This window comes from Struthio camelus, chromosome 20 (genome assembly GCF_040807025.1).
Source record: "Struthio camelus isolate bStrCam1 chromosome 20, bStrCam1.hap1, whole genome shotgun sequence".
Classification (NCBI taxonomy): domain Eukaryota; kingdom Metazoa; phylum Chordata; class Aves; order Struthioniformes; family Struthionidae; genus Struthio; species Struthio camelus.
The window spans coordinates 6,537,438-6,564,285 of record NC_090961.1 but is presented as its reverse complement, the minus strand read 5'-3'; the positions used below and the strand labels follow the sequence as shown (position 1 = coordinate 6,564,285).

The 26,848-nt window shown below is 40.5% G+C and overlaps 1 protein-coding gene across 2 annotated transcripts in view; it reads left to right on the top strand.

The window, feature by feature from the left end:
* GPR107 (G protein-coupled receptor 107) overlaps positions 1-26,848 on the top strand; it is a 42,516-nt gene that overhangs the window by 5,920 nt on the left and 9,748 nt on the right. Inside the window, exons 3-17 of one of the 2 annotated variants that reach the window (XM_068914699.1) lie at positions 645-695; positions 928-1,016; positions 1,950-2,116; positions 3,786-3,820; positions 4,026-4,082; positions 4,934-5,044; positions 6,557-6,690; positions 7,650-7,725; positions 8,694-8,767; positions 9,346-9,463; positions 10,480-10,610; positions 13,022-13,065; positions 21,443-21,492; positions 22,226-22,309; positions 23,106-23,230. In XM_068914699.1, the coding sequence (XP_068770800.1) occupies positions 645-695; positions 928-1,016; positions 1,950-2,116; positions 3,786-3,820; positions 4,026-4,082; positions 4,934-5,044; positions 6,557-6,690; positions 7,650-7,725; positions 8,694-8,767; positions 9,346-9,463; positions 10,480-10,610; positions 13,022-13,065; positions 21,443-21,492; positions 22,226-22,309; positions 23,106-23,230 (1,346 nt within the window). Of the gene's footprint in view, positions 1-644; positions 696-927; positions 1,017-1,949; positions 2,117-3,785; positions 3,821-4,025; positions 4,083-4,933; positions 5,045-6,556; positions 6,691-7,649; positions 7,726-8,693; positions 8,768-9,345; positions 9,464-10,479; positions 10,611-13,021; positions 13,066-21,439; positions 21,493-22,225; positions 22,310-23,105; positions 23,231-26,848 lie in introns of both variants that reach the window. The other variant, XM_068914698.1, reaches the window with a different exon arrangement.

Genomic DNA, 26,848 nt, shown 5'->3' with positions numbered 1-26,848 from the left:
CCTGAGAAATCTGTATATGTATGGCCTGTATTAAACATAGGTTACCTAAACAGTCCTCTGACGGGGGATATTCCCACTCTTGTCCTGTTGTGATCCAATGCGTCTTGTAACCATTATATTAATAGGTTCCCAGTACAGTGACTGTATTCTGATTTTTGGGCAACTTTCATGTTTTCAAGTATATAGCACTTTGTATTAATGATTTTAATGGAGATACTAAAATATCGGGGTAAAAAACAGATCTGTATTCTTATTTCCGTGCGTGTTTCTACCTCTTTTATTACTATTAAATATTTTCCTCACGCCAAAATGTGAGGGAAAAGAAACAAAATGACCGAGTTAAAAGGGACCAGTGCCAGGAGGACCTGGACGGGTCTGAGCTGAGCTCTAGATTAGTTTGGGTTTGAGCCGAATATGTATTCTATTCTTTGTTGATATGGATGAAGCTGCAAACTCTGTTGCATTGGAATAATGTTCTCTGTCTAATTAAGTAATGAGACAAATACCTGGATTCTGCCTTAAATATAAGTTAGCTTTATTTCAAGAGCAATGTCTTCAAGTCTTTTGAGATTTGGCTTGACTTCTGGTATTGGGAGGACCTGAGCTGTTTTAATTTGATAGATTCTTCTTAATTTGTCTTTTAGGTCGGGTTCAGTTTGGATCGAACAAGGAATGATGGGTTCTCCACTTACCTGGTAAGAATAAGGCATGTGGAATTTCTTTGCTAAACTGGGGATATCTCATAGTCTGCCTTATTCCAGGAACGGTAGGAAGAAAGAAGGGCCTGTAAACATGGGCAGTTTATTAAGGATGATTCAGTTTTACAGTGTGCTGGACTTAAGAACAGTAACCTCTACCAGGAGAAGAGCATGCCTCATTTCTTACTAACAGTAGGGCACTCAAAAGATGTTTTGGTTACATTGCCAGGATGAAGAAGTGGATTATTGTATTTTGAAAAAGAAACCAGAGCAAGATGTTTCAATTGTAATCTTACTTCTGGACTTCAAAAATGGAGCGTGAGTAAATAATGTACCCTATTTTTAGGTTATTTTTGTAGTCGGCGTTTAAGGTTCGTGAGGTTTCTTTAAGGGCTTGGAAAGCTGCTGTGCAGGTAGTCTTATTCTTAATGGATTACGTGAGAGTAGGGTGGAGATTATAGTGAAGAAAAATCTGGGATATAAAAAGGTTCAAGATTCCTTGCTGTATGTTGGAAGGTTAAGGGGAGATAGGACATGACTCATGTCCTAACAGTAACTGCTGAAGACATGAACTTGAAGTCTCAGGTTATGTTTGCAGCTCTTCCTGTGAACGTGCTGTTTTAGTCTTTGTCTTGGGTTACTCCTTTTGTGGAAGAACCTTCAAGGCTATATCTCTTCCTTTTACAAGAACAACTTCAATTGTGTTTGTGTGAAAACAATATGTAATGTCTCTAGTTGTCAAAACTGAAGAAACTTGTTTTTCTTTGGCTTCTCACACATGTAACATAATGGTGTAGCGTCACTTCTTCTACAGTGGTCAGTTCAACACCAGGCTGCTGTAAGTCATGGTCTGGTTGCTTTCCTGTTCTCAACGGTAAAAGAGCAAGTCAAGACACTCAGAATTGTATTGTTTTGAAGACTAAACAGAGCAGTATTTGCACAGTTTACATTTAATCTTCCTATGTGGGCAGTGGAAAAAGTTGGGTACCTAATTCCACGCTTGAAATCAGCCCCTGGAGGCTGCTTAGTTCTTATACTGGTCTAACAGGGCTCTCGGGATGTCTGTGTTAATGGCACTCAGGAGTGGAAACACTCAAGCTTTTTTCCCTAGCAGCTTCCTTTTTTTCCTAAGGTAGTATTTTGATAGGAAGTTGGTTTTTCCTTTACTGAGGGTTTGTGGGCTATGACAGAGAGCCTCCTGAAGAATGCTGATTTGCTTTCATTCTGTACAAAAACTCTTTGTTTATTTAGTGTGAAAGTACGGTTCTCTGCAGAAGCTGCTGCCCTGTTACCTAAAATTTCATTCGTGTCTGAGGAAAATGTTACTGCCTTGATTACCAAGGCTCCAAAAACTTCCGAACAGAGCAGTCGTTCTAGCAAAACTCCTGTTGAGACCAAACAAAATCCAGCCAGCAAAGGTAAGCCTGCTAAACCTGACCTATATGTTCTCTCACTGCTAGTTTCTGGTTGATGTGCATCCAAGTGTGCTGTGGTCAGATTCTAGAGCCCCTTTAGGCTAGTTTGTCATGCAGTCCTGCGTATACCTGTGCATGGAGTTACTGTTTGGGCTAGAGTCTCATATTTAATGAAGTGCTGTGGATTATATCCAGTTCTGCTCATTGGGTGGAGGCCTAAAAAGATGGTCAGAGGCAGTATTTGACCTATGAGGAGCAGTTGAGGTAGCTGGTCATCTTTTCTCTGGCAAAAAGAAGGCTAAGGAGGAATTTAGTAGCCTACAGCTACTCAAAAGGAGAGTTAGAAGGGCAGAGGAGCCAAGCTCTTTTTAGTAGTGGCAAGCTGCAACTTGTGGCTGTTGCCACCTTGTTAAGTTTTGGGCGACTCAAGATACTAGGGAAAAGCTCCTTCCTAGGTGGGTATTACAGCATTGTAGCAGGTCTCATATGGAAATTGTAAAATCTCTGTCTTTGGAGGTTTTAAACACCTGGCTAAACAAAGCCAGGGCCAACCTGATCTAGTATTGACAGTAGTCCTGCTTTGAGTGGGAGGCTGGATTAGACACCTCCACAGGTCCTTTCCAACCAACGTTTCTGTGAGTCTGATCCTCCCTATCTAAAGAGGCAAAATCCAGTCTGTCGCTTAGAAAAGCAACTTTTGTGGAGGCATATATCTTTGTCTGGCTTCCAGACCAGCAGAGGAAACAATTTGATAATCTTTGCTCTGATGGGATTATCTCTAAACAGTTCATGTTCTCCCTTCCTAGAAGAGTTCAGAAATGTAGCAGTCTGATCTGAAGTGGGGTTTGATATGTCTGTTTTGCTGTGTCAAGTTCACAGGCTTTGATCTAAGGGAAAGCAGAGTATGCTTTCTTCATTTTGTACAGCTATTCTAACAAGTTAAGAGCTAAAGCTGGGCTGTCACTGAAGATAATTGATTTGCAAATCTGACAGGTCTAGTTTTGCTTTTTCACGCATTAGGAAGCGTAGCATTCATGTTGACAGTGTACTGACATACAAGTGCCAAAAGCAAAGCTCAAGTCTTGAACTTTTGCATCCTGATAGGATGGAATGACCTGATGTCTGGAAAGCTTCTTATAGGGTCTGTTGAAGCGAGGTTGTGAACTTGATGTGCTGCTCAAAGTCTACCCATCAACCTAAATTCTTCAAGTTCAGAACAGATCTTGAACGAGCAGGCCACCCTTTTAATTATTACTGGGGCCTCCCCTAGTAAAAAGCTGAGACCTTTTTCCTTCCCAAGAGCTGCCATATGTTTGTCAGGCCGTATATTAATGTGCAAATTAACGTTTCTCAATAATAACATTAAACGCCGTGTAGCTGTACACTGAAACAAAGTTGCAGCCTGCATCTGATGTAGGTCACCTCCATGTTGGATTATTGTGATTGAATAGGATGGAATGATTTCTTGGGTAAGGATTTGTAGAAAGTATAATAGCTGAGATAGTAAGCATGGATTGGGGAAGAATTGCTGTTAATGGTTATCTAGGAAACTACCACTCAGACAGGAGTAGGAGGGCTTGGGTAAGATATTAGCAATGTGCGGAAGCTGGTAGTCTGTGAGACTGTCTAAGCACAAACACTCTAAATGTGCCATGAATGCTTTTATCTCTAGAAAAGAAGTCCAAAAGAAGTACAACATCCTCTCAGGTAAGAGAAACTGTCTGCATTTCTCTTTAAGAAAGCCTGGGGGGAATATTCCAGTGTAATCATGGCTAGGAAGTGGCTGTGCCACTTCTTTCTTGCTTTCCCCTCCTCTGCAAATGTACAGAATAGTTTTGGTCGTCTGGATGATGTAGCCAAATGTGGTACTACCTCCTTAAAAATCTAAAAGTTTGTCTCCTCCTTTCCCCAGAGCATAGTAGAACAAGCACATCCTGTTCACAATGACAGAGGAACTTTTTCGTTTCAGGTATGATTTCTGTCAATGTCTAATCTCAGTGCATACAGACTCACTGTACTGCTTACTGAAAAGTAGAGATCTGCTGCTCCCTATTGTAATCCCTGTTTTCCTAGTACAGATGCCTCTTTGATAGTTCAGTACGCTTTTCAGAGGGACTCTTGTGAGAATAAGTGCTAGAAAGCTCATTCCTTATAAAGTGCAGGGGCTGTTTTAGACTGCCTTTTGAGTGATGCAGGCCCACTAAACATGTTAATCTGTGACCCTCAGAGCATTAAAGTTTGCTGTGATGCAACTAGTGTATACAGAATGCTAAAAATAAATAGCTGTGGCCTGAACTGATGATGCACTTAAGATAGGATTCTCTTCTTTGTGAAACCAGATTAATGCTTTGCTGATTCAGTTGGGATATTTGGTTAACCCAAAACAAACACGTTTTGAATGTATTTTGTGTCAAATGAGAGTTCACACAGCTCTGAAAGTTTGTACAGTTGAGGAAGCAGCAGAATAGCTGCTTATGTTTTAGGGCAAATATTATGATCAAAATAATTTTATGCTTCATCATGTTAAGTATAGGATGCTTCTTGTTATCTTTTGTCTGTGGTGAAGTAAGTATAACACCAGTGCCTAAAGGTCTTGGATTACCAGCTTGCGCCATCAGAGTTAAGTGTAGTGACCCTACATTTGAAACGTTGTTGAGACATACCAGCAGGTATGCTGGTAGCCTCGTAACGGTATTGTTGCTGAAAGGAACTAACCGACCTAAAATGACTGATTTGTTCATGCTCCAGTGAGGGTGGCTTCTTAGCAAGGCAACCTCCTCGTGAATGAGAAATACTGACTTTCTTATTCCTTATTTTCAGTTTTTTTTTAACATCAGTTCTGATAACCAAGAAGGTCTCTACAGCCTGTATTTCCATAAATGTGTTGGCAGTGATGGGCAGACTAATGATCAGCAACTATTTAGTCTTGATGTGAGTATGGGTTCTAAAGTATAATTAACTCATTCATTTTCAATTCCAGCTTGTATACAGAACACACTGTAGATGAGTATATATGGAGTAGCAAATGATTCAGAGCTGTGCGTTTAATCTCTATACTGGCATTTCTGAAGGAAACAACTACAATCAGAAGAATTAAGATACTAGTTTTAAAGAAACGTGTGGAAATTTGAAGACCGCCTGTAGGCTGGGTTCAGTCTACACAATTGTGACTACATGCATGAGGTTGGAGTTAAAACAGCTGCTCATGTTTTGCTGCTCGCATAAAATCTTTTTTTTTTTTTTCTTTACACAATTGCAGATATTCAGCCTGCTGCTTCAATCTAAATTATTGGTCTTCATGAATTCATTGTCATTGCTTTCTCTGGTCTAATTCAAGATGTGTTTCTACAGTGTTAAATACAGCCTTTTACAAGCTGTACTTTACAGCATGCATCCTGTCTTTTTGGAAGCAGCTTGAAAGGAGTCCAAGGGTTCAGTCCTATGCCATCTTAAGCAGCAGTGTATTAGAACAGCTCTCATTTTCACTTCCTTGTGCTCATACCAGCATTCATGCTGCTAGGTAGTGAGCTATCCTGAAATGAATCTCTCATTGACCAAGGTAACTTTCACGCCTCTGAACTGCTTGTTACATAGTTGTGCTGATGCTGGTGCAAGCAAAAGGGGAGGGAACGTGTAGGGAGTAGAATTTCACAGCCCTAGCTTACCTCAGCCTAAACTATTGTAAAGTTGCTCCCTAAGGCTGCGTGTTTAAAAGGCCAAGTTTGTTTCATTTGCTGTTTTGTTGCTTTGGCCCATTGAAGGAATAGGAGAGAAAAGAGAACCTGGATAGCTAGCCTGCTTGGTTTTATCTAAGGAATCGTTTCATTGCTGAAAGTTGATTTTGACAGATTATTTTAATGAACCCGTAGCGTGTATAACCAAGCAATTTAGGGGCGTGAATGAGATGTTAAATAAAGCTTCTGTTTTTTCAGTCACAGGGTAATAGGCTTGCGGCAGAGTGCTTCCTTTCTCTTGACAAGTGAAGAAACCCACTGTAGTAAACCTAAGAGTGAGTTCTTGCAGCTATTTAGGCTCTTTCCACATCAAAAATCGGGACTAGGATTAAAAAAAAACCTGCTCGTTTATGCAAGGTTGTAGATGATATTTCTGAATCAAATGTGGGCAAACTCTGGAGTTCAGTATACAGACCAACTGTTATTTGGGAGAAATCACTTTGACTTTCTAAATCATGTTCCATAACTCAAGTACCGGAAGGAGCCTCTGCCCTTTTCTGCTTTTGAAGGAAATTATTGTTGTGGGACTAACTTGCAAAAGGTTTTGAGATTCTTCAGGAAGAAAAAACTGCTTTTTAAAGTGTCTCATTAGTTACAGCTTCAGGAAAGTTAATTTTAAGAGTGAATTTGATTGTGAGCTGTAATTGCTAATTTGATGCTTTCGCAAAGTATTTTTTTCAACTGTACATATAACATCTTTAATATTCAGATAGAAATTACGGAAAAGAATCCTGAAAGCTACCTCTCAGCGGGCGAGATCCCACTGCCAAAACTTTACATTTCTATGGCTCTCTTCTTTTTCCTGTCTGGGACTGTGTGGATCCACATACTTCGAAAACGCAGGTAAACAAACCAGTTCTGTGTGAGTAAAAGTATGGACCTGGCTCATTAGACTCCCCCACTTCCCCCCCTCCCCCTTCTTTTATTATGCACAATTCACTGTCAGACTAAATTACTTGAAACTCCAAATCTGGCTCAGTCTTATATGCCTAAGTCTTATATGGCTCAGTCTTATATGCCTAATCCATGCAATTTCTAGTTAAAAAAACAGTTACTTCCATCAGTATCATTTTTGCAGACCATTTTTACAAAGTTAGCAAGTCTAATGTTAAATTGTGTGGTGCACATATTCAAATATATTGTGGAGAAAACTGAACAGGGAACTCCCTATAATCAGAGATGAAAGGAGAATGCTGTGTTGAAAGTAGTGCTAATTAACAAGGAGAACTTAATCACATTTTTCATATGGTGAATGATAGCTTATGGCAGCAGGGAGTCATAAAAAACTGATTATAATTGAAAGTAGTAGGAATTTCTGATTGAAAACTACACTTTTTCATAGTTTAAAACCTAGCATCAGAAGCCAGAAACTCCTAGGATTCCATTTTAACTTTACCTCTGACTTAGTCTGGAGTTCACTTTGAGATCTGGTTATTTGGTGATCTGAAGTTTGCTCGGTGGCCTGGTGTAATGACTTGGGAAAAAAGTTACCTATTTGAATTATGTCTATAAGCTTTCTAAAAACAGTTATGACCTAAATGTACAGGATATTCCTATGAATTGCTATTTTTAGTTAACTCAAGTATTTAAAAAAAAATCTTGTAGAACATCTAGTTGAAATGTTGTTCAGGACGTTGCAAATATTCAGACTGCAGCATTCAGTAAAGAAAATGCCTTTCCTCTAATAGCTCAGCCTGGGAGTTGTTGTTTGATATTTATAGATGATAGAGAAATACCTTTGTGAAATTAAGATCTTTTCCTGCTGGCTCTTAGTTGACACTTTTTTTTTTTGTTATTCCCAGAAACGATGTGTTTAAGATTCACTGGCTAATGGCAGCCCTCCCTTTCACAAAATCTCTGTCCTTAGTGTTCCATGCGGTATGTATATGTTCTCTGCCTCAAGTTGCTCAGCTGAAGAGTAGAAAAGTGGAATCCAGGGCATGCTGTTACAAAGAAATCTGTATCATAGGGGGAGTGTGCGTATGGTATCTTTTCTATTGAAGTTTTGGTACTGAACTGCAGATGTTTGGTGGAAATGATTTGGTTTTCATCAGGAAATTCTGACTCTGAAATACAAATTCACGTTCTGAAATACAAGTGAAATCATAGCTTGAAGTGGAGTGGCACCAAGCATATATGTGAGGGCTGAATAAGTTCTGTGTATTCTAGTGCTTCAGCTCTCCGAGGCTGGCCTGAAGTCTTGAGTTATGATGCCAGCTTACGGTAAGTATTAGTGAATGGAGACCTTGATGAACGTCTGTAAAATTCAAGGCCATTACCTTTGATGACATAACAGACCTAACGCTACAAGCTTTAACACGTTCAATAGCCAAAGTCTCTATTGAGTTGTATTCAGTTTGCCTTTCTACTGGAAAGATCTAATGTGACAATGGCAAACGTTTATTCCATGCCAACCATGATTTCCACCATCAAGTTCATGCTGAGATAATTGCTGCAAACTTGTAGTTCACGTTTTTGAATCGGGTAGGATGCCTCTAGTCACCTAATGCAAGTGAGCTTAACAAAGAATGATCAACTATTCATATCAACTTTATTCAACTATAGTTAAATGTGGGAGCTGTGTAGGAAGGATGTAGATTGTATAAAAGGTACGTTCACTAACACTTTGGAAATAGTTTCCCTTTGTTTTATCTCCGTTGCTGCTGAACAGAATTAGAACAGGTTGGGAGGAAATACTCCGAGATGTAACAAACCTGAGTTTGTACACACTGATGGAAACTGAAACTTGGAATGGCTGTCAGAGCAGACTTATTTTATAGTAATGGGTGGGCTGCTCATGAAAAGTTTTTATTTATAAGGTGCAACATTTTGTTTTTTGCTTCCAGATCGACTATCACTACATTTCTTCTCAGGGATTTCCTATTGAAGGCTGGGCTGTTGTTTATTACATCACTCACCTGTAAGTATATCAAAAGATTGTTTTGATAGATTCAAAGAGCGAAACTGAATTTATCTCTCCCTCCCCCACCCCCAACAAATTGGGAAATTGCTGATTCTTTGGTGCTATGGTCTGAGTGACAAGACAATAATCAGCCCTGTGTAAAGGGAAAAGCTCTACTTATAGAGGGCAGCTGCAGACAATTGGTACTTATGTGGGTGGAGCAGTAAAAGAAGAAATGCTTTGCTTTTCTTTGTTCATACTAATATTCAAGTATCTGATTTGTTTCTGGTGTGAATGGTGAGAGGGTGCAGCTGCAAGTGTGTTTTTTTCCCCTTTCACTGTGGTAAATGGGTAACTCCACCAGGAAAAGATTGCATGTATTGACAGTTGTGAATGAAATCTAATATTGGTGTGTGATACACAGTTGGAAGCGAGTACATCTGCTTCACTGTTGTAGGATGGGCGCTCATCAAAGTTGTGAACTGCAGTGCATATGTTTGGGTTAGTGGCTTTACTGACTGTAGGAGAGATGACCTGGGCAGAGGAAGGAGTCTGATGAAATAAGTCTCTCACTGTGGTGTCTACTTCTCTTTCAGACTGAAGGGTGCTCTTCTGTTCATTACTATTGCTCTCATTGGCACAGGCTGGGCTTTCATTAAACACATCCTTTCAGATAAAGACAAAAAAATTTTCATGATTGTCATCCCGCTTCAGGTGAGGACTGAGTTGTGTCAATACTTGCTATCTTGTGGGAGAACTGCTTGTGGAAACTGTAAAAGCAGTGAACCTGAAACAATACACCATACACTTACTGCTTGCATAAACCTATCAGTTGACCTTTATGACCTAAGTTAAAATTTCTTGGGGGGTAGTGAAAGGGCCAGAAGCTACTTCTGTAATTATCCCACTTTTCTCCTCGTGTTATCTCATACGAGTATGAGATAATAGTGATCAAAGAGGGTCAGCAAATCAACAAGCAGCTGTAAGGTAGATATATTCAGGCTGGGGCAAAACTTGGGCTGCGAAATAGTCCTAAAGTACTAAGCGAAGACATTAGATGAAAGCTGTCACTCTTGAAATGCTTGCTCAGTGGCTTGAAGAGAAGAGAAAACAAACTTGCAAGTCCATTGGGTCTGAGGGGAACATTCCCAGTATGCTCAAATGACGAGCGCCTGGCTCCTACTCCAGGACCTGAGGTAAATAGGAGGATGGCACTTGCATTTGCTATTGTACGTAGAAGAGAGTTTCTGTCTTTCCAAATGGAGTCTCTTCCCCGCCTGCAAAAACAGAAGTATATACTTAGTGTTTGGGGCCCTTATAGAGCTGTGGTGTGGAGTACTGTCAGTGACCAAACTGAATTATTTACTCAATTTAGAATAAAGCATTTAGTCTGTATTTGCTCTCTGTATATATACAGAGTCCTGTCTCTGTATTTTAAATAAATAACTCTTATTCCTTTTATCTCTACTGGTACAGTAGATTCAGCATAGTATATAGCAAAAAGGACTTCTTTTTGAATGTCAGCAGAAATAAATTCCAGTCAGTTTTTTTTCTGTAAATCCTGTGAAGATGCTGCTGAACATGTGATTTTGGCATAGAGATGCAGAATTATTACTGATGCTACTGAATGGGCTCTTGCAAGTATGAGAGCGCTTTTGCTGAATTGGCAGCCCATATCTAGTCTCTCCTTGAAAAGCTTCTGGAACCATTAAATAACTCTTGTCCTGCAGGTACTGGCAAATGTGGCATACATTATCATAGAGTCGACAGAAGAGGGAACAACCGAATATGGACTGTGGAAAGAAATTCTTTTCCTGGTAGACTTACTGTGTTGTGGAGCCATTCTGTTTCCAGTGGTATGGTGAGTCGCTGTATGTGATGCATCGCTTCTGAGCCCTAATGGCTAGGGCTGTTTCTGAACCGATGGGTATCGGCTGCTAGTTAGAGTTTAAGGTACGGCCGAAGCAAAGAAAATCTCAGTCCTTTGTAGAGTCAAGTATTCCATTAATCTTCTAACACGTATTAGTCTTGACCCCTTTTTTTAATCCTGTGTTGTAGAAGACAGCTCATTTGGAAATGAGCAGGCTGTCATCTTCAGTTAAAAAATGGTAGAGAGAGCTAATAATGTGCATCGAACCTTTATGCTGAGATGCAAGTTTCATCAATGTGATGGTTTCTGAGAAATAACCTGGTTTTCTATCCTTTTTCATCACTCAGTGGTGCTTACTGATTCCGTTAGGAGGCTAAACGGGGTGATAAAGGCTGAAAGCGCATACCAACACTGAACTCGGTTATCATCTCTAGCTTACAGGCTCCTAGCAAATTAAGTTTGAGGAGTATCAGTGGAGTAATATAGAGAAAAATTCTCTACCTTTCAAAGTAGGAGCAGAACTGAAAAAACAAACATGGAATTGATAAGTTAGAGTGGGTGATTTTTTAAAAGTGTGGACAATGCAGTGCAAACAGGCTCTAGGTGCTTTTGAAACTCGGCACTTTTCAGAAGTGCTGCATCTCTTGCATTGAGAATTGGGATTTTGCTGTACTGAGTTCGGAAACTTAACTACCAAGTGCTAAAACAATAGTGCTGTCTATGACCAGTGCTGCCTTCGACCAGAGTAGCTGCATATTTACTTGGTTGTTTAGAAGAAACAGTCCCACAGGGAACGGTTCCCTGCCCTTCCTTCTACTCTACTTGGCCAGAAAAACGTTACTTGTATACAAGTCCACTAAAACACAGATAACTCGGATAAATGCTAGTGTTAGTTCTTGCCGGTTAGTCGGAACGTTTATCTTCTAAATTCATTTTTAGTCTTAATTGGATAAACAGCTGGATTTAAAGGAGGCAGTGAAGGAGCTTCTGGCTACTTTAGTTCATAAAAACAGGACATTTTTCTTCCAGCATCTCATTTTTTCTATAATGCAGAGGGAATATACATGTGTGTCTCGTAAACATGCCATCACTCTAGTGTGGAAGTGTTTCGTAATGCATATATAGTGTGTGTGTGTGTATATATATATATGTTTGCATTATTATGTGTGCCTGTATATATACACACAGAAATATATAAGAATACTGTAGAGCAATCTATATTTGCATAGTATATATTGATAAATTTATATATTTACTATATATCTACTTCTATTATATTTGCATATGTAGCACTACAATGCAATATGTTATGTTTAGTGCATATTTATATTTGTTTATATATGTGTGTGTATAAATGTATATATTGCTCAGTAGATAGGAGTAAGCCTCAGTTTGGCTTGGTAGGATGGGTTCAACTGGATTTGCCTTCTCATTTGTCCTCTGTATAAAAGACCCAACTACAGAAAGCCTTAGTGGCCTTCTGCCAAGGTTGTGAAATGTCTTCCAAGGCATTTGCATGTCAGTACCCACTTGCCTCTTCCCCTGCTCTCATGAAAGCACTGCAGCTCTTCTGAGACTGAGAACATTTGGCTATGATAAATAACTACAGGAATACTAACTATCATTATAGAGAGCCTTTTCTTTCCTGCGATAAAGGTGATTTTACAGTGACAGCTCTTACTGCGTAATGCCCCATATGTCCTACCTAGTGATAAGCTGGTGCAAACTCGCCTTCCAGAAGGCAACTGTGTCTGAAAGACAAATGCACTTGGGCAGACTGTCCTGTAACTGTTTGTAGCATGCAACTGGTGTTCCTGCATTGTCAGGACACCTACATAAACTGGCAGTGAAGCCTAGGACAAAAATCCTGACCCTTTTTCATCTGGATAGTCTTGCTGCAGCTGGTGGGATGACTCATGTGAGCAAGGTGACTAAGACTTGGCCCTTGAAAATCCATTCCTGCAGGGTAGTTTCTGTTACATAAGCTGTCTATGTAGACATGTAAGCTGTAATCAACTATTTAAATGAAAAGAGCTTAAAAGAGCAGTAAGATGCCAAATGCTTGGCAGAACTTTGAACAGTGGCTCAGCTTACTTGAACTAGTGAAAATCATTATGCTGGAAAATGCCCTAGTTTTTCACTCTGCTCCTTTCCTCCCACAGAGCTTTCTGTAGGCTGAAGTAGGCTTTAGCACTCTGCTTTCTTAATCACACAGAGATGCAGATGCTTGAACTAACTGCCTGACTTGAGGAGATGGGGGTGAAATATATGCAGTGCTAAGCGCGTTTAATTAAGAACATAACCCAGGCACAACGAGCTAACAAAGCTGTCAGAATTCTAGAGGCTTGCAGTGAAAAAGGAGTGCTAAAATTATAGTTAATCTACCCTTTTTTATGTTTTAGGTCCATAAGACACTTACAGGAGGCTTCAGCAACAGATGGAAAAGGCAAGTAATCTAATTTGTTGTGCTGTTTTATGCTACGTGCCATAAAATGTTGCCAAAATTTCAAACGCATTATATTGATTTAAAATATAATAAACTAAAGTTATAAATCTATGCTATATTATTGTCACATTGCTGATTTTCCTGAGTGGGCTTGTAGGGAATGGCTTTTGGAAAATGACCCTTTTCATGCATTGCCTTGACTGCTGTAACTTGTAGATAGAAATCAATCCCTGGTACTTGCAGAGCTCTCAATACTCTTGATCTAGACATGACATCTAGAGCAAATCATCTGACAGCTTTGCCTCTGTTCTCAGACTTGAGTGTTCAGAAGCAGAACCAGAAATGAATTCCAGCTTTGCTAGTTGCTAGTTGAAAACTGACCATGTTATTTCAGTTTCTTCAGAAATCCGGCCCTACCAGGGAGGAGAGGATTAAGCCTTACTATATGAAAGAAAACATAAATTGGCACACAGACCTCAGCTTATATGTTTGTACAGCAGCTTAAGGGATTGCTTGTGTACCAGTGAGTTATGTTTAATGTAGCAGTGAAAATGACATGATGGGTGGAAAGTCGAGCCAAATACAGCTCCTGTACAGCTCCTTTTCTGCCTCATCCTCTCACATCTGAATTAAGTCATCAGCTGTTGGTTTGCAGTTTGCAGGCTGAAGATTCAATCCATGAAGCTAGCTTCCTTGGAAGTGAGCAGCCTTTTTAGTATTCTGTTGTTTTGAAGGCTGACTGTTCTTGAAAGCTTTATTCGGAGAAGGTCATCCTTGGCTCATCCTTTCTATGCAAACCCAGTCTTATCCTTTAGCTTTTGTTTCTCCTTCCTGGAGATGGTCTTCTAGTCTAGATGTTTTTTCCAGGCATTCCTTGGCTGCTGAAGAGAGACTTGCATTTTAGTGCAGGTTACCTCTGTGATCTACTGGATGAAGTGTAGGGGTGGGTACAGAGCTCAGCTCTGTAGAGACCGCAGATTAGGTCTCTTTTTCTCAACTGTAAAACTGAACAATACGTAAAGATGAGCCAAACACTTCTGAGCTTCAAGGTTGCAAAAAAAAAAAAAAGTTAAGTATTAATTACTAATAGAAATAATGTAAAAGAGGTTACTATTGATAATCTAACATGAGTGTTGTTACTGATAGTTTTCTGATCAACGTGCTTATACTGGTCCAGTGACTTTCACTGATTGATTTGTTTTACCTTGTCCGCCTCTGCTATTCTGGAGTATGTATATGCTTAATGTCGCAGCGTCTGCTTAAACTTGAAGATTCTTTGAAGCAGGGGTACTTTCCTCCAAACTGAGGATTTCACATAAGTAAGGCCTGATTCTTGCCTAAAGCCTCTGTGTGCGACTACTATACAAATGGGTCAGTCTTCACATAAGTAAGGTAGAACTGCTGTGTGGCAATGGGTTCTGTTCCTTTTCCCAGTGCTGAGATTTCTTTCAGTGGCTTAGTGCTAAGACAGAAAACCACTAGATCTCTGTGACCTTAAGGTGTTCGTATAGCCTGTGCTTACCTTGCACTTGACAGTTCTTATCGCAAGATGGTGCTATGGAGTTTGCTTAATTTCAAAACCTACTGACTGAGGGAGAAAAGTAAGGTTGCCAGCATCAAGAATGTTCGGTGTTAAAGACCTGTCCACTGTTTGTTGTGATGGGCAGAATTCAGATCTGAGTATATCCAAGCCTTGCTGCTGCTCTTTTATTCTGAAGGACACGTTGCAGTGTATAATGCAGGTAAAAGAAAAAGGTGGTCTGAGAAGAAAAAGGTGGTCTGAGAAGAAATGGATGTGTCTTTATAGCTAGTCAGTTATATACACTTGTCTCTAGGGCTGTTCCCTAGTTCTGTGTTTTGTTAGATGCCTGTTCTGCATGGATAATGGTGCTCTTCGCCATGAATGTCATCTGTAGATGACTCAGTGGTGTTTGCGCGCTTGATTGCGGAGATCCTGCAAGTTCAGTAATTGTGTGTTGAGAGGGACTTTGCAGCAACCTTACGCTGCCCTAGTAATAAAAGAATAGCTAAGGAAAGTAAATGTTCCAGGGAAAACAGCATATAGGCTGGCATCAAATTGTGGCCAGGACAGCCATAAGGACAGGACTGGCTTGTCAGATACGATGCTCTTCAGGTATTTAGAGGCTGCTGATAGGAGCCCACAGGGAGCAAGCGAACAAGAATGTGGTAAGAGGAGCAGCAAGTTGCCTGATGGTGTCACCCTGCTAGTGTGCCTGACTGAGAAAGCTGAAGGTGATTTGGTTTGCACTGTAATAAGGTAAAAATTATTCATGGTAGGTTTATAAATGGATAGTTCTGACTGGAGCCATATACTCTTAATTCTGTAGACTTCTTTTGGAGGCCATATTCTGCAGTGGGTGCTGCTCAATGTCTTATCTTTTCACAAGAAAAATATGCCTAGCAGAAACTCTTAAGTTCACCAGCATTTATTTTTCCCACAAATGACAATGATTTTCTCTTTAAATGGTGAAAGCTAGTGGATCATGCAGTTTAATTGCTGCACTGCCTACCCTGTGATTAGAGCTGACTGAATCTTGCATCTACAAATGCAGTCCTGGTCAGGCTGCCTATTGCTTGCCAGGCTTTATCGTCTGTTATTGCCTCAGAGGCTGCTTTTCCTATTTCTCTTGCATAGACTTCATTAACTTATAGGGTGTCCTGGGGAATTATATACACTATAAATTGAATAGCTGTTTTTCCTGGCACTGGGTCTTCTGGTGACCTCCTCACTGGTAAGGAAGACTAAGGAAAATGACTTTCTTGTGTCCTTCAGAACTGTCAGCCCCAGGACTTTACAGCTCAGTATCCTAGTGGTATTTCCTGACTGTCTCTCTGTCTTGTCCTCTTTCAGCTCCTTCACAACCTCTCTGTTAGCCAGCACCCCCCTGGGTTAAGTGCAGCCATGACTGTAGGCTGTCTAGAGTAGAAAGGAAGTAGTAGGCTGACCTGACTACTAGTCTTTCAGTCTGTTACAGCTGTGCTTGCTATAGGCCCTTGGACTACCTATGTACTGTTATTTAAAAGGCTTGTTAAAGGTAGTAGTCATTTGGAGTCACTAGCTAATGTTCACTTAAACTTGATTTTAGATGATTTTTCTAAAGTGGGAAAGCTAGAGGAAGGGACCTCAAGCCATAACTTATCCAGGAAGACGTTACATGCACAGGCGTTACGGCTTGCTAGTAAAGAGGGGGCATGGTGTAGTATTGATACGACTGGTTGTTTGCATTTTTTCTTTGAAGGTGATGTTTAGCATAAGTAAAATATCTGACCTACACAGGTTCCTTGTCCTGCACAGCAATAGGCGTAAATATTCCATTTTAAAAGTGTGGTTTTTTTGTTTTTTTTTAAGCTTAGCACCTTCAGACTTAAGCGAGTGCCTAGCTGTCCCTGTCCTGGTCTGTCACTGTAGCTCCTTTCAGACAGGAATGTGTTGTCTGTCTGTTTCTAGATGTGCATTACAAATACCTTGCTTACAGATTTAAGAAAATCAGCCTTGCAAACTAAGATAGAAGTGCCTAGTTAGAAGGCTGCTAAACTACCATAACCTTCTGATCTAAAGGTGTCATGAGAAAAAGAAAACAGGTAATATGGTTTAGTAAACTTATTTTTGTTTGAAACTCAGGTTACTGGTCACTGTACCTCTCAAGTCAAGTAACCTTCTCTTACGTATAACGTCATCTGTTGCTTGAGGGAGGAGTGGAAAGCTGGAAACGCCACCACGGTTTTTGTTCTGCCCATACCTCTGTATGTGAGGAGAGATGTGAAACTTGGTGCAGTCTGGTGACGAACGGTTAGCTATTCTGAAGCACTGCAGCATGTCATCGTTGGCAGTAGTACTAGGGGAAATACATTGCAGCATGTAGCTCCCAGGCAACTTTCTGTGTGCGCTGTGCAGTGGGCAAATGATGATTAATGCTTTCATGCTTGCCCCCATATCAGGAAAAATCATTCTCTCTATTCCTGCTTCTGTACCGTGAAAACGCTGTGAACAGAGAGCCCGGTCTACGTGGTGAAGAAACATCATCTTTGTAGCTGAGCTCAGCAGATGCTGGAGGTGATGGCTCTGTGGAGACCGGTCCTAAAACACCTCTGCAGCTCTCAAGTGAGGAGGAGGAGGAGGAGGAGGAAGTAGTGCAGGGGTAAAAGTGCTCCAGGGAGTATGTGGACCTCTCAAACCTTGAGATAAAGCTTAGTGATTTTAAGTATACAGACCTGAATAAGTAGTACTGGGAAGCTGCAAATTGAGAAATGAAGGAGGCCTATTAAGTTCCACTGTATCACTTCTAGGTATCCCAGATAGCTATACAGAGTGGACATAGCAATTGCTATTGATAATTCTGCATTTAGGAATTTCTTTTGACTGTGACGGGGAACTTCTGTGCCAAATGGCTCATGTGTTTCAAAAGATTCAGGATTAACCAGTCTGCCATCCTCTTGCAGGTGAGAAGGTATGAGATGTTACTTGCACAGACTGAGAGAGTTACTGTATCTGTTGGCTTAGCCTCTCCTTTATGGCACAGGAATGCTTTTGAGGAGTGCTGTAGACATTATAGGACATCCTTTTTTGGGCTACTCTTGAAGTTGCCTTTTGAGGTCTAAATCTACATATGTCTTCATTCTTAAAGGGTTTTTGGAAAACTTCTATTTATTATTTGGTAATGGCAAGGTTTGCATCTCAGATGCACCAGTCAGTATAGCAAGGAGTGCACTGCAGGAATATTTTCAGTTGTGTTTTAGGGTGTTCACTCTGGGTGTATTATGGTTTGCCCTTACGTAGTGTATTGTCTGGATTTGAGCTCCCTGTGCCCTCAGCTGCAGTTGTCTTATTTTATTTATATATATATATATATATATATATATATATATATATATATTTTTTTTTTTTTTCTCTGAAAAGGTGAGATTTATTCATCAAAACCTGCTGTCTGCTGGTGGGTAGGAATGTAGTTGATGGTCTGACCTTTTCATCCATCTTATGAGCTGTCTCAGCATTTTAAATTGACATAGTAGGCAATCTGAAAAAGAGGGACTGACTTCCAAAACTTCGTGGTATGCCATGTTTTGATTAATGCAGATCAGGCTGTTACAAGTACAGGCTGTTAAAGTAAATGATGATGGAGAGGGCAACTGAAAAAAGGTATAAATGTTATTTCAAACCAAGGTGTCAAACCTTCCTCAGAAGATGGCTTTTATCTTTTTAATTACCCTATGAAAGAGGTGGAGCACAAGTAAACGTTTGTGAAACCTTTGATAGAGAGTCTGTACTCTTCTTTCTACTCTGCAGTTAAGTACTGATTCTTTATCATACACAAAACAAATTTACCCAGCCTTTACTGCATGCTGTGATTGCTGCTGTGTTATCACAGCTTTACAGGTTGAGTCTGCAAGTGATTCAAGTTGTAAATGACAGCTGCTGGCCTAGTGTAAATGACACTCTGTGAGTGTTGCTCTCAGTGTCTGAACTGCCAGCCTAGGTGAACCTAAGTTTTAAAGCGTCCAGCATAGCAAGACTCAACTGTTAACGTCTGGGGCACGTTCAGCCTGTAAAAAGGCTGCTGATGCCAAGCAATGACGACTTTAGACTCTCTCCAGACCTGTGTGCTGTAACTTTGAGGTGTTTAGAGAAACGGACAGAATTTTGTAGGTGTACATTAGTACTGATGCTAATGTCTGACAGTGGGGTGAAGTATTACTGAAACTGAGGCAGCTAGAGGAAGCATCCAGTGGAGGTAACTGAGTAAGCCAGCTTTTGGAGCTGGCTCTTCAGTCTTTCTCCTTGGTGTTTTTCTGTCCCTTTTCTTCCCCTTACCCTTCTCCTCCTCCACATTGAGCCGTTCTAGATATCTAGGTGTAGATTTGTCAACCTATGACTCTTCTGTATTATTGTGATGAGTAGGTGAGATCTGAGCTGTGCTCAGTCAGCTGAGAGGTGGCATTGTGGCACTTCAGTTGGCAGCCAGATCTTTGGCTTCACTATCCTTTCCTCCTATGCACTGTGTGAATCAGAAATAAATGACTCCCCAGTTTACTTAGTTATTGGCTTTAAGGCACTGATGGACTGGCAATTTGAGTCATAGCTGTTGAGTGAGTTGGTGCTCCTTTAGCTGCAAAGCCTGGGAATCCTCATGGCCTGTCACTGCACCAGTTGGTGGTGGTCCTTGAGAAATTGAATGCATTGAGTTTAAAATAGATCCTTCTGTGCACAATCCTGTATGTGGTAAATCACAGGATCTTTGTGATCACACTGTGTAGTTGCTCTTTAAATAAGACAACGTTGCCTTTTCTACTGCAAGATCTAATGGATTTGTCTTGCCTATTTACATGCTTTAATCTTCCTCCAATTATATTATGCAAAGCTTTTAACATTCAGTTGTCTGGAGATTGGACCCTTGAAAATCCTTGAGTTTCTGCTATTTAAATATGAGAAACTAGCTTCTGGGAAGTGGGGAAATGAGGGAGAAGTAGCTAAGCCAATGTCTCTGGGCTGGCTTAGCTACTAAGGATTTGGTTAGCTTATTGTTCTTGCAGTTACAGGTCTTGGCATCTGTTGTCCAGTGAAGAGCTCTTGGAACTTGACTGCCGGTACTCCACAAACGCAAGACTAGAGCTTGGGCAGTGTTTTCTGGAGTCCAGAACTGTATACTGCACCGTAGATGCTATTCTGTATTTAGTGTTTCATATAGCAGTCCAAAAGGTAGTACCCTCTCAAAATTAAGACCCAATGTTGCTCTGACATACTGTTTGTGCTGTAAGATTTACACATGCACATGTGCTCACGCACATGCGTTTGGTGTTCTTTCATAGAGAAGGCTGTCTTTTTTTTCCCCTTGAGCTCTGGTGCTGCTTTCTCTTACTGATGTGCTATGTACTCTGTCAGAGGTTAAACATACCATTTGATGGGGAAGTATAGAAGCCTCTACCCATTCCTAAATCAAAACCACTCTTAGCTAGTTTAGTTCTATCTACCTGTCGGTTATCTATGTCCTGTGTTACTCAGATGGTGCTGTTATATTACATCCAGTGGAGGAGGATTTATATCTAATTCATGGTGTCCATAGTTTACCGTCTGTGGGAACTATTTTAAGTTCTGGGAAGTGACTCTCTTGATCTTTAGATAAAACAAAGTAGGTTTGGAAGAGTGGTGTCTGTATTTGCTGTAATTTATATAGTGGGAATCTGTGGCACAATTTCTCTTGCAAGTGGTGCATTTAATATTGCCTTTTCCTAGGAGAAGTTTCAATGTTTTTGTCACAGGAAATGGAGCATCTTGTAGCTCTCAGCCCTCCTCTTCCTGATGCATAATACTGTGTTTTGCGCTACTGGGACCCTGGAAGATCTCATGTGGAAATACACGGAGCCATTTACAAATCTGCTTTTTGTAGTGGGTGGTTTCTTTGAGGGAGTGCAGGCAAACTTATGCACGACGTGTTGCACTTCTACATATGATAAACACATAAGGAGGGTTTGGAAGGAACACTAGTAATTACGTGCTAGCGTTCTTTGGCTGGCAACTTGTGTTCGCTGACTCCAAATATATTGCATCTCTGTATGCTGTCAACATATCTTGGACTCTTTGCCTCTCCTGTCGTCACAAAAACACCAGGGGTCCACGTTTGTAATCCTCCCGCACCTATAAAACCTGACTCTCAAACCGGAGTTGACAGCTGTTCCGTCTGTTGTTGGCCTCTGCTCATTCACATCAATATATGCTGTTCCTCAAGAGCCGATGTAATCTGTCCAATAAATGCAGGTTAGCCGGGGGCCTTAGCTTACATGATTTGACTCAAATGCATGCATTTGCCATGAGAACTGTTTAGTATGAATTCCCGTTTCACTTGTAAATTATAACTGAGGCATGAATGATAGAGGACACAGCTTAGGTGCTAAAATATTTCTGCTGCTGTTCATCAAGGTGCAATAGTTCTCCGAGCCCCGATTACCTCCTAGAAAGTTGCTGTCTTCTGTTGAGTACTTCCTGGCCTGTTCTGTGTCTTTAGCTGCTCTGAATGACTCTGAAGTGAAGTGCCATGGCTTGTGGCAGGGGTGAGGCAACAGCATGTAGCTGGCTGTATATGGATAAGCATTAGAGACAAGCTCTCTATTGCAGAGTGTGAGCACGTAAAGCAGCATAAAGGTAATCTCACTGAGCTGCCTTTTAAGAGGGAATTTACAGCAGTCTAGGAATTGTCCGGCGTGAAGAAGCCAGACTGGCATTTCTCAGAGCAGCCAACGGTTTGTGGGACAAAACTTCTAGCTTGGGATTACTTGAGTTCTGATTCTGACTGCTTGTCTACATTGTAGAAACTATGTCTTATTTGAACTAATTTCCTAATGGACTTTTACTTTCTCTTAGCAGCTGCCATTAACCTAGCAAAGCTGAAGCTTTTCAGACATTACTATGTTATGGTAAGAAAGAAACTTGTACATATGTATACAGGGCACTTATGAGCCTTTCAAGCATTTTGTTGGATTAGTTGTTGGAAGCTGCTGTAATTGGTGGATGGGGTGGAGATGTTCCTAGCTCTGTGGTAGTGCTGTGCTCTGGCATCTTGATCGACTGGCTTACAGTTCTCAAAGTAACTTCCCTTCTGTACCTAGTGGTTGCATCCTTCTGGCTGTCCTCAAATTGGTTTCAGCTATTTGTAACGCTTGCTAATTTCCTCTGGAGACAGCCTGAATTGATGGGCTTGAATAACGTACTATAAACTTGCTAAAAATTAAGCTTGGGATCAAATGATGCCTTGAGATGTAGGCATGCAGTTTCTGATGAAGTCAGTGGGAGCTGTGAGCTTTCCTCCCAAGAGAGCATAGCCTTCTTAATGGTTTCCAGCAGTCTCATTTCAGACTGCTATAAGTGGTAAGAGTAATAAATTACAATCCTGATTCACAAATTCTACAAAATCCTAATACTTAGAGCAGAAAGATGCTTTAAATATTAATAATAGCTTGAGTCATTTGGATGTTCAACAAGTAGCAGAGCCCTCAGTCTATATCTTCTGTGTTTATCAAGAAGTATAATAAGGCTAATCTGACATAATGAGTTGTCTCGGAATTGTTTGAGCTACTTCTCTGGAAAAAGAGGCTCTACAAGGATGATGCTATTGTTCTCACTCATGCTTTGTCCTTTTCCCTCCCACAGATTGTGTGTTACATTTACTTCACACGGATCATTGCAATTCTCATAAAGATTGCTGTTCCATTCCAGTGGAAATGGCTGTACCAGGTATTTGCCAGTAAAAGACAATACATTCATCCCTTGAATTTTAATCCCTCTTTAATCTTTAAGTATAACTGCACAAAAAAATTTCCATAATTTGGCCTACATGTTTCAATAGGACTTCTGAAAGTGCAATGCTGTGCCCTGGCTCCTCCTGTTTTTTAGCACTAATGCCCCTAGGGTGGCAGGAATATATTTTTAGTTTCATATTTGTCCAGCAAGGCCGCTGGATCACACATGAGATGTGTGAAAGTAATTGTGTTATTGATTTTAGTCTTTCAGTTTAAAAATGTCTGAAGGAAATTAATCAAGACCATACAGAAGAAAAAAATTGGTCAGGTTTGTCCTGTGTAATTGAGGCCCCAGGGAGCCAGTGAAGTAGGCTTTTGCTTTTCCATTTACAGGCTTTATTTGCCTAGTGACTTTTAAATGCTTGTTTTTTAACGTATAATCCAAGTAGCTGTGCAGGAAGTCTTTGGAATATATTAACTGTTGGAAGTACTAAAAAACTTAGATATCTATATTTTTTCGCATTTAAAAGCCAAGCCTTGCCTTAGTTATTTAAAAGCACTGGAATGATGGCTAGAGTTGTAACTATATTTAAAGCGACAGCGAAAGCTGAAAGAACAAAGGGCTTTGACAGCCTGGGACTAATGATAACAGGATGGGAATTGCTTTGTTCATTTCTGCCATGGTACAGGCTTCTTGGCCATTAAATATTGAACCTTATGAATGAGGAGAAATGCTTTATGACCATGAAGGTTTGCAAGAATAAACTTCAGTCCTGTGTTTTTACTTGCAGTTGCTAGATGAAATGGCCACACTTGTGTTCTTTGTCCTCACCGGGTACAAGTTTCGTCCAGCATCAGACAACCCTTATCTACAGCTCTCTCAAGATGATGAGGATGATTTGGAGATGGAAGCTGTGTAAGAGCACCCCACCACACACACTTTTTTACCTCTTCACTTGCTTTGAGAAAAGTAATGCTTAAAAACAGCTTACTTCATGTTTCTAAAGTCTTTCTTCCAAGAAGTTTAAGATCTGCTCACATATTTAAAGACAGAGGCATCTGTTAAACAACAAGAGGCTTGTGATAAGCGTAGAAAAACCTGCGCTGGGTATTGCAGTAGTGTGGAATGAGCCGATGAAGCATTTCATGGGGCAAGAAGGCGCCCGTGAAAATGCCGAGTTAAACAGCTTCTGTTTAACCTGTGGTATTGATCATCAGCAAATCTTATGAATTGTCATTAGTTTGGTATGCCTGAAAGTAAGTCCTCATGCTTTTAAAAAAAAAAAAAAAAACACCCCAAAACCCCACAATCTTACCAGTCTACAGAATATAAATGTTCCAGTGTGTTCTGTTTTAAAAACAGACCTCTTAAATGTGAGCAGCATATTAAGGTCAGTACTTCACCAATGTTTTTGCTGAGATCTTGTGGACTTGACCAGGGGGTGAATATAGGCACCCTCATGTTACTGCTCTTGATCTGCTGTATGCTTGCTTATGGGTTTGTGTCATGCTAATGATACATGCTGGCCACCCGTAAGACTCTGGCTGATTGTCTGGGGCAACAGTAGGACTCGTGCAGTGTAGTGTCACAGTTGCCTTTTTGTGGGAAATTGCCTTATGTTGTAAGAACTCTGCCCCTTTTTAATATTTGGTTATTTCTTGATGCTTATGTAGAGAAGGGGTTGGAGGCTGGCTGAAGAGGGTTTTAAAAGCTAACCCACTCCCTCCAGCTGTCACGCAGAACGAAGAATAACTTCAGACAGTTCCTGGGAGATCCCTAATTCTAGTGGATGTTGAGTTGCTTAATCTCCATCAATAAGGCCAGGATGAGGTGGTCTGGGTTGCTGCACTTCTTACTGGTGTTTTCTGTGTGGTCCGTGATATGAGCTTTTCAGGGTTCTTGTTGGCATAACGTCCTGAGAATTTTGTACTGGTGTATGTTTCTCTGCAGCCACCAAGCGCTGCTCTATTCATCCAGAGAACAGCTAGAGTGCGATGTAAGGTCCCTTCGCCCTTGAAGCTGAGCTTGTAGCTTTGTAGAAACTCTCTTAAGCAACATTGAGCTGAGGAGACACATTTTTACTACTGCTCTTCACTGTTCCATTCCTTGCTGCCAAACCATGAACTACCACAAGCAGCAAGAGCTGAGTTAGTCTGGAGAAATTATAAAGTGGGACTCAACCCAACTCTCTGTCCTTTTCTTTGCAGTGATTTTTTTCTGAGGACTTAAGTTCAGAAGTGCTACTCACTTTCTGCAATGGAAGCTGTCCTAAGCAATTCAGCATGCTGGAAGTATTTAATACAGTTTTAATTATCGCAAATTCGTTTGCCTTAATAGGGACAGGGCTAACCTAATCTCTTTAGCAGTTATGTATTTCATGCAAAATTGCAATTCATGTACAGGCTCAGAAATCTCTTCCTAAGAGTTTGTATCCAATTTGACAAGCCTCTTTTCTTACCTGGTTTTGGGTGAGACAAGTCAACGTTCCAATTCTCAAATGAAAGAGGCGGAACGTGTTTATTTGCTAACCTCATAGCTGGCACAGCTCAGGAAATAGAGCTTATTGGGGAATTGCTACGAGGAGGTTTGAGATGCAATGCAGCCTGAAGTGTTATGTGAGGAGTTTAATTCTCAGAAATGTCTTCAGAAGCAAAGATCTTCTTGCCAAGTGCTTAATTTTTTTTGTTTGTTTGTTTTGGGTCTATAAACTAATCTGTTGGTGTCATGAGTTGAATCCAGCTAGTAGGCAATGACTTTAAAATCACTATCAATTAAAGGTGTTTAGATGGTTTATGCAGGAAGTTGGTTTCAGTTTGGGTGCTGGTAATCATCCACATTATGAAAGCATTATCTGAACTAGAAGATGTAGCAGGATTTGTGATTGCACAAAAATGAGCTTTTCTCCTTAGGTGATTCTCTATTAGAGTGCATTTCAACTTTGCATTGTATGCTCAATGAGTTTTTACTTGTGTAGTTTTTTAGGGCTATTAATCTGGCAACTTTCCGATATGGCGAATTCACCGAGTTGCAGAAGCTGCTAAATTTAAGAGAATCTGCTGGGACTAATCTGGAGGAAGTGTAATGAACTAATCAAATGATTTACATCTTGTCGTAGCGAAGTAGAGCTTACTAGAAGCTTGAAGATCAGAATTCCTTGTGAGCTTTTTCCTAGTAAGGCATTTTGCTCTTTGCCTTGGGAATTTCCATTGTTGTGCCTTGTGGGTTGTTCCCTGTAGCCTTGCTGGGATTCTTCTCATCTGATTCACCGTCAGTTTTACTCCATTTGGACACTAGGCAGGGAATAATCTGTGGAAGAGTCCTGTTCTTCCTTCCCCAGCTGCGTCAGGGAGGTTAAGTTTACACATATTTGAAAAGCATGGTGTGTACACATTCTGTGATAGCTGAAGCGCTGCAGTTACAGTGTATTAAATTTCTTGTTGACTTGGTCTTGCTGGTCCTGTTTTTGCTTTTATAAATATTAAATGTTGTTTTTTGGGGAAAAAATCAAGGCTTATTTGAGCAAGTGACTAAGTGCCTGACAACATCCTGACCAACAATAGCTTGAGTGTATGTTTTGTTTTTCGTAAGATAAAGTACCCACTTGTTTTCAGAGGCTATGGCAGAAATTAAAAGCTTGCAAATTTCAAACTTTGTGGTATTCTGCTATGTCCGATTTCCAGGTTGGTGTTTTACAGGTGAAATGCAAAGCACTTTGCTTGATGGTTGTTTTCCTCTCCCAGAGTGTTTTTGTTAAAATCGAGGCTTTTTAAAACACTTACTGCAGAAGCATTCATTTTCTTTAGAGTCAACACTTCTGTGAGCCAACGGAAGGGAGAGCTGAGGTCATCAAGCCTGTTATTCAGGCTTGCTTAAATTTCTTAGCAAAAATAGGATGTTTTGAGTGCAGCTCTCTAGTTTATGCCTGCTTTCAGAGTGCAAACTATACAAAGCTCAATGTGGAAATCTGTAGTTTTTCAATAAAAATCCAAAGACTAGATGTCTGTGACAAAGGCAACATAAAGTACAAATCTTTCCTCTGTAAACTGATGTAACTCAAAAATAAAATATAAATTAAGAGCAGTGGAAGTAACTTGTAACAAGCTTGCAAAATTTTTTTGTTTGTTTGATTTATACTGACAAGCCTCTGTCTTAGGAGAAAGCATCCGCAGCTGTTACGGGTCTCTCTTTCCAGTTATACCAGACTCTGTAGGAATTGCCCTGGTGGAGAGGAGGGTATGACTAAACCTGAACTAAGGACCAGTCTGTTCTTTTTCAAGTAGGGTCATGAGCCGTTCATCATCAACAAAGTGGCTTTCTGTATATTCTGTGCTGGGCAGCCTCTTGAGCCTGTTCTGTCAGTATGTGGGCACATCGCTGACGCTTTGTTAGATTAAAGTACTCTGCTTGAAAAGGTGCAGCCACGCTTGGCAGAAAGGATTGCCAGGCTTCCAGCCCTACTGTCACTTCTGGGGTATGAACACTAAAATATAAACAGTACAGTAGATGAGGTGGGGTGAGGGAAGGGGAAAAGGA